The sequence below is a fragment of the Maniola jurtina genome, chromosome 21 (genome assembly GCF_905333055.1).
Source record: "Maniola jurtina chromosome 21, ilManJurt1.1, whole genome shotgun sequence".
Lineage (NCBI taxonomy): Eukaryota > Metazoa > Arthropoda > Insecta > Lepidoptera > Nymphalidae > Maniola > Maniola jurtina.
In genome coordinates, this window is record NC_060049.1 from 8,646,054 (window position 1) to 8,662,092 (window position 16,039).

General features: G+C 39.8%; 2 protein-coding genes across 3 annotated transcripts; one reads left to right on the forward strand and one right to left on the reverse strand.

Moving 5' to 3' along the window:
- Window positions 1–482: 482 nt before the first annotated feature.
- On the forward strand, window positions 483–14,988 carry LOC123876419 (RIB43A-like with coiled-coils protein 2). Of its 2 annotated transcripts, XM_045922672.1 has the most exons (11): window positions 483–732; window positions 1,261–1,401; window positions 2,540–2,700; window positions 2,992–3,127; window positions 3,470–3,574; window positions 3,842–3,981; window positions 4,512–4,599; window positions 4,889–4,995; window positions 5,445–5,595; window positions 10,153–10,156; window positions 14,977–14,988. In XM_045922672.1, the coding sequence occupies exons 1-9, from the start codon at window positions 610–612 to the stop codon at window positions 5,584–5,586; spliced, it is 1,143 nt and encodes a 380-aa protein (XP_045778628.1). In that variant the 5' UTR covers window positions 483–609; the 3' UTR covers window positions 5,587–5,595; window positions 10,153–10,156; window positions 14,977–14,988. The 2 variants fall into 2 exon arrangements, with proteins under 2 accessions (XP_045778628.1, XP_045778627.1); XM_045922671.1 differs by lacking the exons at window positions 10,153–10,156; window positions 14,977–14,988 and having other exon boundaries at window positions 5,445–5,733.
- On the reverse strand, window positions 7,287–15,832 carry LOC123876428 (histone deacetylase 11). The gene is made up of 8 exons (XM_045922687.1): window positions 15,645–15,832; window positions 15,436–15,559; window positions 14,614–14,724; window positions 14,153–14,244; window positions 13,077–13,281; window positions 10,814–10,980; window positions 9,573–9,681; window positions 7,287–9,015 (listed from the first exon to the last, which is right to left on the reverse strand). Exons 1-8 carry the CDS (start codon window positions 15,650–15,652, stop codon window positions 8,848–8,850), a joined length of 984 nt encoding a protein of 327 aa, XP_045778643.1. The 5' UTR covers window positions 15,653–15,832; the 3' UTR covers window positions 7,287–8,847.
- Window positions 15,833–16,039: the final 207 nt, after the last annotated feature.

A 16,039-nucleotide genomic window follows, 5' to 3' on the forward strand; every position in this document is an offset into this window, starting at 1 on the left:
CTATTAGGTAATTACTTTCCGTTGACATAGAACCCTGGGCGTGTATTATAATTTATAGCACAAGTAAAAGAAAAAATTGAAAACCGTACCTAATTACATTACTAAAAAACTCTCATTTCGTCTGAATTCTGAAAAGTTTTTTTCCACTATTCTATAATATTGAAAGCAGCATAATTTCATGCAAAATCAACTATTATGATGCCAGTTAAGAGAGAAGCCACAGTTTTCCTTTCAGGACACTTTTCTTACCAAAAGTTCTAGGTTCGAATCATGTTCGAATGCTAACAGCCTTTCTCTACTACACTTGCTACTACATTTATTTCTCTCGATGAAATTCATAGATATGATGAAATTACATAGTGTAGGTACAAAGAGAGTACATAAGGGTTTTCCTGGTTTTCCATTTTCAGCCGATTTTCAGATGTCAATAAAATACGAATTTAGTTGACATGGTTGCTATGACAACCATTATTATTATTAAATCATTGACCGCAAGCGATATAAATGTAAATCCATGTCGGTGTACACCGCGAGCGTTTTTTAAGGTTTTTTATACATTTCGTATACTTTTCTCAGTTGCGAAGGCTTTTTGGAAAGTCATACATAGTCATGTTGAAGCTACAGATTGCCAATGCTCAGGATCGGAAGGAGGCTCAGAATAGAGAAAGGAGGAGACAATGCGAGTTGGAGAGAAGATCCCGGATCTTCAACGCCAGGAACAGGAAAATTGGTGTGAGTGGCACTCGTAGATACTTAGGAAACATAAATCTAAATAAATAAGTAAATGAAAACATTTTTTATTAGATGCCCGCGACGCCCGCGACTTTGTCCCTGTGGATTTAGGTTTTTAAAATCCCGAAGGAACACTTTGATTTTCCGGGATAAAAACTTCGCTATGCCAGTTTCCGGGATGCAAGCTACGTCTGTACCAAATTTCATACATATACCTAAATCAGTTAAATGGATGAGTCTTTAAGAATCCCGTGGGAACTCTTTAATTTTCCGGGATAAAAGTAGCCTATATCCTTCGCCGGGAGGTAAGTTAGCTCCGTACTATTCATCAATTAGAAAAACTAGCAGACAGACAGACAGATAGACAGACAGACACACACTTTCGCATGGATTCAATTAAAATTTTACAAATACCTAGGTACCTACTTTTGAATCGTCGAAAATGCATCTACCAATGGTTAGGAATGCCTTTCAAAAAGTAGATGTTAAGTAGTTCTTCTACGTTCCGTGTATGATATTATGTTTTAGGTGGATCTGCCATTCCTCGAGCGACAAGTAGCAGAAAAGCGCGCAGAGCGAGAGGAGCAGGAAAGAAAGAATCTGGCATTCGCTCAGCAGATGATCAAAGACAGCAACCTCGCTGTTGTTCTCGGAGCAAGGGAGAAAGAAGTAAGTTTATAGAAACTCTTAGAAAATAATATTTTATTTGAGAACAAGTTAGCCCTTGACTGCGATCTATGGAAGCGGGCTACCTTGGAAGGCGTAGGGCAGTATAATTGTCGGTTTTTACTGGCATTATTGGAACGCTCAATCTCTTAGTGGCAGCTGGCAAGTTAGTTACATATATATATATTCCCAAAAGCTGATGCCCGCAGCTTCGCCCGCGTGGATTGGTCAGATCCCCTGCAGCATCAGGATTGAGGAGTTGGACTCCAAATTTTTTATGAAACAATGTCGCAAAGTTCCTCTATCGATTAAAAAAGAAATGACGCAAATCGGTTCAGAAATCTCGGAGATTTCGGTGTACATAGGTAGAAAAACACAACTCCCTTTTTAAAAGTCGGTTAAAAAAGTAGCCTATTTTACGCCCTGGTCAATCCTCTACTTGCCTGTGAAATTCCCGTCAAAATCGGTTCAGCCGTTCCAAAGATTAGCCTTTTCAAACAGACAGACAGACAGACAGACAAAAATTTTAAAAACGTGTGATTCAGTTATGGTATCGTTCAAATAACGATATGAGCTTAATATGAGGTAGTTATCTCGAAATTACAGACAGACACTCCAATTTTATTTATATAAGTATAGATTACCCCTGCTGGAAGTGAGACATTCAACTTAATAAGACAGTATCAGCAAGGCCGTAGCCAGGAACTGGTTTATCCGGGTCTTAACCAAATCTTTTCATGAGAAAAAAAACTTTTACTCAACTTGACGGGATGACTACCTGTTTGGTTAGTGGAATTTTACCTTTCAATTTGACAGCAAGACAGAAGAAATTTACAAGAAGAAATTTTTGATGTATTTACAGGAAATCTATATACTGGCGAAATATATTAATACTGGCGAAAGTCCTTTTCAGGGCTCATCTTCTTACCTAAAATTTGATACTATTTACAATAGCTTGCCATAGGTTAACCCGAAAAGTCAGAGTTCCCATGGGGTTTTTAAAACCCAAATCTTGCCCCATGGCTACGGCCATGAGTATCAGTAAAGAATACAGTAGAGATCAAGTAAAGAATTTGATTGATTGATTGATTGATTGATTGATTGATTGAAGTAAAGTGATCGAAAAAGTGTTTTGTTTTAGGAGCGTCGTCGTATAGGCGTTGAAATAGATGAATACCGTCAGAGGTATCAGCGGAAAGAAGACAGCCGCGAATACGATCTCAACAACCCTGATGTTCTCAAGATGCAGCTTCCTCCGAGGGCGTCTGATGGTGAACCCGTTGGCCTGTCCAGTGCACAAAAGTAAGTTAAATATACGATCTTCGCGATCAATTTTTAGGGTTCCGTACCTCAAAAGGAAAATTCTGCCTGTCTGTCTATCCGTCTGTCCATCTGTCGTGTCTATCAAGAAAACCTATAGGGTACCTACTTCCCGTTGACCAAGAATCATGAAATTTGGCAGGTAGATAGGTCTTATAGCACAAGTGAAGGAAAAAAACTGAAAACCGTGAATTTGTGATTTTTTTAAAATCCACTCGAGCGCAGCCGTGGCGGGTCAGCTAGTAATATCCAAAATAAAAATGTTGATCATAGATTCGAAGGCGAAGACCTAGAATACGAAGAGCGTAAGAAGATAATGGCTGCCCAGAAGAACGCGTGGCTGGAACAGCAGGTGCAGGAGCGCAAGGCTGCTCAAGAGGAGCGCAGGCAGGCTGAGGCTGCCTACATGGTAGTCTTTATTTTCTTCTTCTTCTTCTTCTTCTAGTTCCATCTCCATTTAAATACAATTAGAGGATGCCTGCGGCTTCGCCCGCGTGGATTTCGGTTTTCTTAAATCCCGTATGTATTAACTCTTTGATTTTCCGGGATAAAAAGTAGCCTATGTCCGTCCCCGGAATATAAGCTAACCCTGTACCTTTCATCAGAATCAGTTAAACTTTTGGGCCGTGATGAGGTAGCAGAGACAGACAGACACACTTTCGCATTTATCATATTAGTATGTACTTATTCTTAGGATTAAGTACGATGCATAGAGACAGAAGTTTTGTATGTAATATTGCGACTGTTTCAGATGGCAATAAAAGCGCGAGATGCACGCGCGGGCGAGTTGGACAAATTGGAAAGGGAGTGCAGATATCGGCTGGGCCAGGCCAATCTTCGTTACAACGAGGCTTTGGTATGTATTCACCATCAATCATCATCGCGTACCCACTTCACAACTATTTAAACAGTCATTATGCAAAAAACTTCTCTATTTAATGCCCTACCTAAGTACCCCCATAAATATCGTCCAACCACATGCGTCTTGGCGGCCTGAAGCTCTTTTGCCTGTTACTCTTTCTTCCAACACTAATCATGGAAAGAAAAAAGGATTTCCTTTCGAATATTAGTCAATGTAGACTAATCTAATTGTGAAACTTTTTAAGCTTTTACATATTCTTAGGCAGCGGAAAAGAAACAACTGGAACAGATAATAAAAGAGCAAGAGGAGGCCGACAACACCGCTGAGATGTACAACAATCTCACATCGGATATGCTCACTGAAAACCCTGACGTTGCTAAGAGCGCTCTTGGAAAGAACAGGTAAGTATACCTATTACCTTTTTGTGTGGTCATGGCAAGGCGCAAAAGCAAAATCCAGGAGGACAGAAAGACTAGGGTATCTGTTTACCAAAGTAGTTAAAGCCCAAATCTCTATATGACACTCCAGAAAGATGGCTCAGGAGCAAGAGAAACAGCTTTCTTTAATAAAATAGCGAGTAAAATAACAGAAAGAACTATATAACTATATGGAGGTTACTGCCCAAGAACTTCAGAAATATCAATTGCCGGCTTTTAAAGAATTTGCTTATTAATACTGAGGCATACCTCGTTTAATTGAAAGGGATCACCTTAGGCAAGTATTCGGTGTTAACTCCTTCACGAGGTACGACACACAAGTATGTTAATATCAACGTAAAAAATCTTTAGGCTCCACGTCATTTATTTGATTTAAATTGTCAGAAAACGCTAAGGGGGCAAAAAGAGGACCGTACATGCATGAACCTCGTTTCTTGTGCTATAAAATGATTGGATAATGCGGCCAACTATCTTAATCTATTTACATGTTTTAGGGCTATTGGCTTTATGTACAAAGGTATGAACCAAGAAGAACTAAAGAAATTCTACGCAGCGCAAAAAGAACAAATGGCTGCAGCGAAGGTATTTATCTCTCTTACGTAAAATTACGCAGCTCAGGAACTTACTAGCCGTCTCAGTTCACATTTTGAGCTACCTATATGAGAGTTATATACCTATATAACTGACCATATTATTAAGGTGCTGATAAACGAGCTGCTTTACTGGCAATTCAGGATAATGCAATAAATTATGGATCCATGATCCATGCTGATAGTATATCTAGCTATTAAAATGAGTTAGTCTTTCGATAATTTCTCAATGCAGTTATTCGAGCTATTAGAATTATAGATTTTTGTAACTTTTACTTCAGGCGAAGCGTGAAGAACAGGATAGAATGGAGGCAGAATGGCAGGCGCTTGCCAAATCCATACAGAACGAAGTTGCAAGACTTGACATTCAAGACAACAGAAAGAGAAGGTAAGCTGAAGAATTTAAATCAATAGATTTGATAACTTACAGTTTAGACGTAAAAATAACTTTCGAAAAAATATATCTATCTAGTGGTGTGGACAGCTCTAGGACATGTAGGTTTTTATAGGTACGTGATATTTAATTGCTTAAAACCCGCGAAATTCCTAACTCCGAAGTTAGAGATGCGTGGCCAGGATCGAACCCAAAACCTAGACCCAAGATCTAAACCACTAGGCTATCACCACTTCGAGTTATTTTTACCTGGCGTTCTGTTCCAAACACGAGAGCACAGTCGTTAGATACCTATTGTACGCGACATATCGAGATGGCAATCGGGGTATAAGGCGGGAGGATGTCCCGCTCACCCGCAGCGGTTAGCGCGAGGGCTGTGTAGGTGTGTTTTCAAAGTTCAATACATTGTCGACAAGAATTTCAGGGTCGTTTTTATTTTTCAGGGAACTCGCTCGTCAACTTATGGAAGAAAATCAGCTCTTGGCTTTACAGCAGAAGGAAAAGGAGAAGTACTTCAGAGAAGTCGTGTACAACAATACTCCAACCGATGAATATTATGCTCAATTCAATACTACTACTAGATAAATTGATAACGTTCTGCAAATAAAGGTGTGAAGTCGCTAGTTTTAGTCAGCATTTTCTTGAGCTTTAAATAAAACGAGAGGATGCCCGCGGCTTCGCCCGCGTGGATTTCGGTTTTTAAAATTCCACAGGAACTCGTTGATTTTCCGGGATAAAAACTATGCCCTTCCCCGGGATGTATCCCATGTCTGTACCAAATTTCAGTAAAATCGGTTCAGCAGTTGGGTCGTGAAAACGTAGCAGACAGACAGACACACTTTCACATTTATAATATTTAGTATGGATTAATGATACATACTCGTATACTCTACTCATCTAGATACTGATTTTTTTGTAGTGATGTTTAGAAAATTGTAACAAAATAAAATTTGAAATGGATTTTGTATATTATTATGTAGATGGTCCAAATTCCTCCATCAATCGGTTCAAGATCTTTTTGACGCCTGAAAAGTGAGCTAAGAATGTTTCTTTGTTTCAAAAAATTCAAAACAAGTCATTGCAACCTGCCTTGTGACAAACTTCTCAGCCGCCGATAAGTTTAAGTTCTACAGAGCATGACACTAGGAATCAGCTTAGCTTACTTAAAGACCAAGTTCAGCTAAGTTAAAAATTTGTTTTTTGGTGCCTACCAGCATTCCTATACTCAATTAGTTAGTAAAAGTAAATACATTAGATTCATAACTGCCCTGATTCTTTTGGGAATTCACGTGTTTGAAAATATTTCTTAAATTCGATTATTATGAGTACCGAGTGTTTACGGAGCACTCTCCATACAAACGCAGTTTGATTCCTATTTGAATATTAACCAACCAAACTCAATAAAATGAATCAAACTCCGCTCGTATGGAGAGCGCTGCAAATACACCCTTCTTAAAATGGGTTTAGTAAAATCCGAGTCTATCAAAATACCTTCTCTATGTTCCTTTCTGTAGTTCAATTGATCGAACAACCCTAAAAACTTCTAACCCTAAAAATCTATCAGAAACGAATAGGCTTGAATAGGGTAGTTGGCGAGTTTAAATAAAACAAGAGTTTGAGTGAAAATAAATATATTTTATTCATGGAATCACATTCCTCAGCTCAATATCACAATAATACAGGTAAGTACATGGTACATCTAGAGATTTTATTCGATAAACTTTTATTTGGCAAGTTATTTCGTAAAAAAGATGCGCAGAAAGGACAACTTAGAACGTTTCAACATATTCAAATTATCGACCAAGTGTAAAACTTAACATTGGGCGTTGTTGTTCTCTATGAAACTTGTTCGTCGAACTTGTGCCTTTGTGCGTGTAGGCCCAGCTTTATGATTTGGCTTAACATATTACACCAATTGAATTTTATAATTAAAATAGTTTATTTATTACTAGGTAACTAGTCCGCGACAGATTGAGATGACAATCGGAGAATGAGGCGGGGGGACGCCCCGCACAACTGCAAGTCACCCGCGCTCGCCCGCATCGGCATAGCGCGGGTGTGCCGGGCGTTCCCTCGACGATTGAAAAGAGCAACCGCCGAGTTTCTGCTGGTTCTTCTCGGTAGGAAAGGCATTCCGAACCAGTGGTAGATGCTTTTGACGATTCAAAAGAACTTGTGAAAGTCTAATTGAATAAAAATATTTTGAATTTGAATTTGAATTTTGATTGCCACTACAACCAGTCGCGTAGAGCTTGTCTATTTTGAAATGACGCGCCCCACTACATAATTTTGTTGACTTAGATGTGTAAATTGCGGTGGTGGGACGCGTCATTTCAAAATAGACAAGCCTACTATCATATTCACAATATACAAAATACGTAGTTTATTTTGGCACTAAGAATTTTCAAAATTTGAGATCAATCACACCAGATTACATTATGTAATTTAGTTACAAGGATTACACCTACATGTAACTAAAATGGTTATTTTTATGACCATAAAAATATTATACAAATATGCACCAACATTTCAATACTCTGAAATACTTGTCGAATGTCAAAAACAAACTAAAAATAAAATTAAAACAATTAATAACATACTTAATTATTTTAAAATAGATTTATCATTTACACACAACAATACGCACACAAATAAAAAAATAAACATCACATCTGATCAGATGTACCTAATAAAACAATTGTAAATAATCTATTAACAAAATAAAAATCAAAAAGTACATAAGTAGGTACTTAATATCTGAAAATATTAATATCAAAAAAACACTTAAATAACCACAATTCCGTTTTGCATGGTTAACTAGGTACATAGTCTTTTCTTTATGCTATAATATACTATGCGATAAAACCAGTATTAATAAATGGAATGTTAAAGCTAACGTTATTTCATTCATAAGAAAATTAATGAAAAGAATAACGCGTCAAAACTTAAAATAGGAGAAAGTTTCGCATACTACGATTTCAGTACTTTCAATATAGGTAGGTACGACAGAAATATCGCGCGGTGTAGCCGAAACATTGCGTCTTTTTTATAACAACATCAGTTTAATTTTCTTTGACATACAGTTGATATTGGTGTAACACTTATAACAGTATGTCACAATTCATAAAAGCTAACTTTGTTTTAGGAAAAAAACACTGTGCCTCAGCCCCATTTTCCCCTCAGCAAGTGTGCGTTGCGCTTAGCATCACTGTATCTTTTCGGCCATAAATAAGCTTTTGTAATAAATTATCACTAATTAACGCGAGATGTGAATTTTTTGTGTCAGTATGCAATCAGGCCTCGGCCCTTCAGTTTCATGATTATGATGGTCTGCGATGATTTTGGCCATTTTACGTAAATACATCAAAGGTATCGTCTCTCTGTATGCTACGATGCGGAGACTAGAACTCGAACACAAGGTAGCTACTAGTAAATAGCGTTTACCCAATCAATTAGGTAATTGAAAATCACTGTTTTATGCCTTGTCCCACTGTCAACGAATAAGCAACGAGCTATCGACTATATCTAGCTCAAGACTAAGTGTCTTCAATGATTCTGTATCAATAAAAGAGATAAATTAAATAGTTGATCGCTGACTGTACACATTGCTGACGAAATCTCTCATTCCACTAGTTTGTCGCAGCGACAAGAACTATTAAAAAAACTCGCTCAGCGACGCTCTCTTGTTGATATTAATTAATGTATACACTCGCACACTCACTCATAGCCCAGCGCGAAAACTATCAAACTACACACTCGCTTCTCGTTGCTCACCAATCGCTAATCGTCGGCGTTCGGAGAACTGTCTAATGCGGAATGTATGATATTACGAGTGGTAAGATCAGCTCACTCCTTGTGCCGGTGTCCAATGAGGCCTTTGCTCTTGAGGTTCATGATGGAGTCTGCGATGATCTTGGCCGTCTTCCGTAAGTACCCTCCGCTTGTGAGCATCACCACTGGAATGTGCTGCTCTTTGCAGATCTCGAATACGAACTCGTCGCGTTTTATTATACCCTGGAAAATGTATTAAAATCTGTACTTTGGAGTGCTTTCTTCGTCATCAAGTGATCCTGGGTGAGAGTGGGAGAGAAATGTTTTATATTATACAATAATATAAAACGTTTGGTATTACGTTGAATTGGTAATACATATTTGAAAGGAACATATTTTTCAACAAACAAATAAACATAAGGTCTTACAGCACAAGTAAAGGAAAAAATCCGAAAACCGTGAATTAGCGGTTACATAATAAAAATATTTTTTTAGTGCTTCAATTTTCAAAGTAAGGTAATTTTATTATAACAAGTGGGAGACCATATGAAAGGGCTTTACCTGTACATTCCAAAACAGATTTTTATTTATTTGTATGCATAATAGTTTTTGATTTATCGTGCAAAATGTCGGAAAAAATATCCGAACCCTCGGTGCGCAAGTCTAACTCGGCCGGTTCTTATTACAGAAAATCAAAATTTTATGGGATATAAAAAAATCGAAACTTGCGAAAGTCGCAAGCTTTTTCGTCTTTAGAGCGACTATTAAAAACTTGAATAGGCTTATTGATCAAAACTTACAACTTCACTAATCCTCATGTGTCCAAGTGGGTCCGAGTCCAAGATGTCGGTTCCAGCATTGTACACCAGAATGTCCGGCTTGAATTCATGCAGAGCTGCTTTTAAATTCCTGTAGGATATAAACTTTGGATAGTAATAATGTTCTTCTAATTGAATTTGAACAAAGGTGGAGGGCAACAGGGGGCGAGAAAGGTCGCCCATGCGATGGGCATACTAAATTAAGTCTGCTGTGGGCGGTCCCTTGCACGAATCTACCAAGTGGCGAAGTGGCGAATGCTCGTGAGGCGTATATCTGCCCTCAAAAACATTGTTTCGTGATGACCATGGCCACTCTGCCAACAGTGTTACAATGAAGAAGAAACTGAATTTCTTCTTCAAACCAGATTCAATCCTGGACTACTTAACGGTGAAGGAAAATCGTGACGAAACCTGAGCGTTCTCTAGAATGGTCTCAAAGGTGTGTAAAGTCTGTCAATCCGCACTTGCCCAACGTGGCAGATTATGAGCCTTCTCTTTTACTGAGAGGATACCTGTACTCAGTAGTGGGCCGGCAATGGGTTGATGATGAAATTTCAACAAGTGAAGTGACAATCGCAGGGGTATCGTTTAAAGAACTAACAGTTGCTGAGGTTCCAAAGTGTTTGAATGGTAACCTTGCACCAGAAAGAACAGCTGTGGGCTATGGTGATACTTGCAAGAGATCTATATTCAGCAACAATGGACGTCTATTCGTTCTACCACTGGTTTGGAATGTCTTTCCTACCGAGAAAAACCAGCAAGAAACTCGGCGGTTGCTCTTTTCAAAGATTTGATATACAATATTATGCCATGAATAAAAGCAATTGAAGCATGTAAAAAAGCGAGCTACAGCTTGCAGGTGTTATATGCTTTTCTCAGGAGCATAGCTTTAATAGATTTTTAAACTTATATAAAAAAAAACTGGCCAAGTGCGAGTCAGACATTTTTTTTTAAATGATGTTACCACAAATTCGCTTAAATTCTAAAAAGATTTATTCCTGTACTGGTGCTATAAGACCTACCTGCCTGCCAAATTTCATGATTCTAGGGCAACGGGAAGTACGCTATAGGTTTCTTGACAGACACGGACGGACGGACGGACGGACAGACAGACAGACAGATAGACAGACAGACAGACAACAAAGTGATCCTATAAGGGCGGAATCCTTATAGGATTTTTCCTTTTGAGGTACGGAACCCTAAAAATCACAAATTCAACTCACTTCCTCAACTTGAGCATATACTCCAGGTCCTCGACTTTGTTCCCCAGCTCGATCTTGCGGCGTATTGCGCGTTTGGCCTCCTCATCCTTGGGGTAGATGTGTCGGTTATACATGTCCATTATGTATACTTCTGGAACACCCAGAAAATCGCGCTGGTAGCCGTTGCCCTGGTCAAAAAAGTCGATGTTATTTTGGGGACTATGAGCTATTCAATTCAATTTAAAATATTTTTATTTAATTAAACTTTTACAAGTGCTTTTGAATCGTCGAAATAATCTACCACTGGTCCGGAATGCCGTTCCTATCGAGAAAAACCAGCAAGAAACTCTGCTACGCTAACTACTAGAGCTATGCTTGGAGTTTCGCTACGATTAGATCAATCAGAAATGAGGAAATCCTTAGGAAAATACTACTACTACTTTGTCTAGCCTATAGACTAGGCAAAGTAAGTAAGTGCTCTTGTGGATTTAAGGCAGGAGAACTTATAAGTTCTGGTTTGGTATGAAGAGGCTTGGGTCATGATAAGTTCCGCCCTTTAGGCAAATATGTGCTACCATGCGTTGTATGATTGATCAGCCATCTTCCATTGCCAGTTATCACCTTACAGTTCACATCATGCAAATTAAGACTCAAATTATGATGTCACCGATAGTCACAGCCAAAAGTTAACCTAAGCAGCCAAAAAGCCGCCGGCTCCTAAGGCTGGCGTCTAGTGTGAAGCCAAGACCGCAAATCCGTTCATCCTGGAAGTGATGAACTTACCTAAAAAGTACTTTCGCAAGGGTTAAAAGCTTTCTGACGTCATTTCTGTTTCTTAATGTAATTTTTAGCCGGATCCTCATAAACAGCGTGATGTCTGCATAGGGGCCGACGCCGCCACGTCACTGCATGCTGTAAGAAGGTCACCTCACTTGATGCGCGTCCAAGTCCACAATCATAGCGTTCTGCACGCCGCAATGCAGCAGCAGGTTCCTGATGAGCAGCGTGATGTCTGCGTAGAGGCAGACGCCGCCACGTCACTGCATGCTGTTACGAAGGTCACCTCACTTGATGCGCGTCCAAGTCCACAATCATAGCGTTCTGCACGCCGCAATGCAGCAGCAGGTTCCTGATGAGCAGCGTGATGTCTGCGTAGAGGCAGACGCCGCCACGTCACTGCATGCTGTAAGAAGGTCACCTCACTTGATGCGCGTCCAAGTCCACAATCATAGCGTTCTGCACGCCGCAATGCAGCAGCAGGTTCCTGATGAGCAGCGTGATGTCTGCGTAGAGGCAGACGCCGCCACGTCACTGCATGCTGTAAGAAGGTCACCTCACTTGATGCGCATCCAAGTCCACAATCATAGCGTTCTGCACGCCGCAATGCAGCAGCAGGTTCCTGATGAGCAGCGTGATGTCTGCGTAGAGGCAGACGCCGCCACGTCACTGCATGCTGTAAGAAGGTCACCTCACTTGATGCGCATCCAAGTCCACAATCATAGCGTTCTGCACGCCGCAATGCAGCAGCAGGTTCCTGATGAGCAGCGTGATGTCTGCGTAGAGGCAGACGCCGCCACGTCACTGCATGCTGTAAGAAGGTCACCTCACTTGATGCGCATCCAAGTCCACAATCATAGCGTTCTGCACGCCGCAATGCAGCAGCAGGTTCCTGATGAGCAGCGTGATGTCTGCGTAGAGGCAGACGCCGCCACGTCACTGCATGCTGTTACGAAGGTCACCTCACTTGATGCGCGTCCAAGTCCACAATCATAGCGTTCTGCACGCCGCAATGCAGCAGCAGGTTCCTGATGAGCAGCGTGATGTCTGCGTAGAGGCAGACGCCGCCACGTCACTGCATGCTGTAAGAAGGTCACCTCACTTGATGCGCGTCCAAGTCCACAATTATAGCGTTCTGCACGCCGCAATGCAGCAGCAGGTTTTTGATGAGCAGCGTGATGTCTGCGTAGAGGCAGACGCCGCCACGTCACTGCATGCTGTAAGAAGGTCACCTCACTTGATGCGCATCCAAGTCCACAATCATAGCGTTCTGCACGCCGCAATGCAGCAGCAGGTTCCTGATGAGCAGTGTGATGTCTGCGTAGGGGCAGACGCCGCCACGTCACTGCATGCTGTAAGAAGGTCACCTCACTTGATGCGCATCCAAGTCCACAATCATAGCGTTCTGCACGCCGCAATGCAGCAGCAGGTTCCTGATGAGCAGTGTGATGTCTGCGTAGGGGCAGACGCCGCCACGTCACTGCATGCTGTAAGAAGGTCACCTCACTTGATGCGCATCCAAGTCCACAATCATAGCGTTCTGCACGCCGCAATGCAGCAGCAGGTTCCTGATGAGCAGCGTGATGTCCGCGTAGGGGCAGAAGCCCCCGCCTCGTGACGCGCTGCAGTGGTGAAAGCCGCCACCCACGTTTATAGCCCAGCCTCGGTCCAAGGCCAGCTTACCCGCTAACACTGAGCCGCCTGTTTGTAACCTGTGTATTTAACCATAGAATACTTAATAGTATAAATAGAATAGAAGGAATATAATTAGAATAGTATCTTTGAGGCACAGAAAGACTGCAAAGTTTTAAATAGCGACTCTTGTCACGACGCAATAAAGTGCAATACAGCTTGCGCATCGCTGCTGTCTAAAATTTTACAAACCTCCTCCTCTCTATCATGTAAACTAGAGAGAAACTAGTAAAAAAGTTAATTGAAGAATAAAGAAAAAGGAGAATAATTTACTTCAAAGTCAATTTTTTTTAATTTTCAAAGTTAAAATCTATACTAATAAATAAAATTGGAGTGTCTGTCTGTAATTTCGAAATAACTACCTCATATTAAGGTCATATGGTTATTTGAACGATACTATAACTGAAACACACGTTTTTAAAATTTTTGTCTGTCTGTCTGTCTGTCTGTTTGAAAAGGACAATCTTCGGAACGGCTGAACCGATTTTGACGGGATTTTCACGGACAAGTAGAGAATTGACCAGGCAATAACATAGGCTACTTTTTTAACCGACTTTCAAAAAGAGAGTTGTGTTTTTCTTCCTATGTACACCGAAATCTTCGAGATTTCGGAACCGATTTGCGTCATTTCTTTTTTAATCGATAGAGGAACTTTGCGACATTGTTTCATAAAAAATTTGGATTCAAACTCCTCAATCCTGATGCTGCAGGGGATCTGACCAATCCACGCGGGCGAAGCTGCAGGCATCAGCTAGTGTAACTATAAATGCTTAGTTTCTTCATTCACAACAGGGTGCTCATTATCATCAAATTCAAATTCAAAATATTTCCCCATCATCCTCAGACATAATAAACCTTAAAACTACCACTACAATCGCAGATCCCACTTACCTCATAGGCTTCAAGTAAGCATGCTGCACAAGTATATTAGGAACACAAGCAACCACTGGCACCTCTGCTATCATTGCAACTTTGCCACTCCACTGAAAAAAATCAACTTTAAATTACATTTTTTAGAGTAATAAGTACCCATACCTGAATAGGAAAAAATAAATCCTTATAGGATCACTTCCTTGTCTATTTGTCTGTCTGTCAAGACCCTTTTTTCAGGATGTGTGGAGATTTTAATCAGGTTAATCAAGTTTTTTATAGAGTTTAATCAAGTTCCAATTATTATAAAAGTTAGTTGTTAAAAAATCAAGCTTCCAATCCATCACAAAAACTATTGTTTTTACAAACTTTTTACTTTATTTTGCTTAGTACCCAACCCCACTAAGAAAAGATTTTAAGAAATGTTCCACTACAGCAAAGCTACAGAAAGATTAGTCAGCTAGTTTAAAATAAACACTTACTTTAAGAGATTTGAGATACTTCTTAGTATGCACCAATAGCAACTCATTCTCCTTTGCTTCTAGTGGCTTGACCAGACATTCTCGGGTTATAAAGTTTGCTTCTATGAGATACTGTAAGATATGAAGTTATATAGTTTAGTTTTCCTCAACTTTTTTTGTTTTTTTTTTTTAAAGAATATTAGCCATGTTAATCATGACTAAAACTCCCCTTCCCCTTCCAATTAAGGGTAAAGCTTGTGTCAGGAGTGGGTACAACAATAGTGCAAAAGTGGGGTTTGAACCGCCAACCTTTAGGAATTCAGTCCGTTCCTCTATCGTTGAGCTATCAAGGCTTAAACGATAAACCAATCCCAGAAACCTCAGAGAAATGCATAAGTGATACAATTTGCCCAGCACTTTAGACGTTTTGCACCTTTCTCACTTGTATCATGACTTCATTGTCAGTAGGTACCTTTACCATGATCAAACCATTGCCGGCCCATTACTGAGCACAGGTCTCTTCTCAGAATGAGAAGGATTTAGTTAGGCCATAATCAAGCACACTGGCCCAGTGTGCTTGATTTGATTGAGCTATTACCACTCATCAAATCAAAAGTATCAAAAACTTTTACGAGACATTTCACCTTGTTTAATAGCTTCATCGGGTGACAGAAGGGCTGGCTCATTTTTTGCGCAACGGATCAGCCTGGCTGTCCAACGCGGAAATGCAGCCAGTATTCTTGGCACCATTCCACGCGGGCATGATTTGTATAGTAATTAGATAAGGCTAGCTTTAAGTTTTATTGTAATATTTTAATAAAGTTTATAGGTAAAGTATCATACTTGTATAATATTACGCCACTTCTTTGCATCGAACACATGGAACTTCTCGAAGCCGCAGAACGACACATTGTACTTGTCATCGTAAACCAGCGGCCACTGGTCCTCTCTGATGTCGAAATAAAGGCTAAAACACAGAAATACGCAATAAATCATAAAGTTAAAAACACCGCATTGCATCAATCCATTTTCTCGTGATATGCTGGACGTACCTTGACATAGTGGCACGATGAACTCACATCAACATCAGTGGTAATTTCAAAGCTTTTATTTTTTTACATTTCCGCTATTAAAAACCCATTTAAACTTCGTCAAACAGCTCAAAATAAAATTAAAAACATCAATTTGCGATGCAATTGTTGTGATTGTTTTGAAAATTCGCTTGTCACATTGATATTTGACAAATCAATGATAATAGATCGTTCAAAAGTGGTTCAAAATCTGAATACTTTTCCGATCTTGGATTTTGTTATGGATTTTTGCTAATATTTACTAATAATAGCTTTGTTAGCATTAATATAATGATATTAAGTTGCATTAAAATGAAATTCGATAGTGTGTATAGAAATAAAAAAATCTTATCGTATATTTTTCAACTTGAAATACT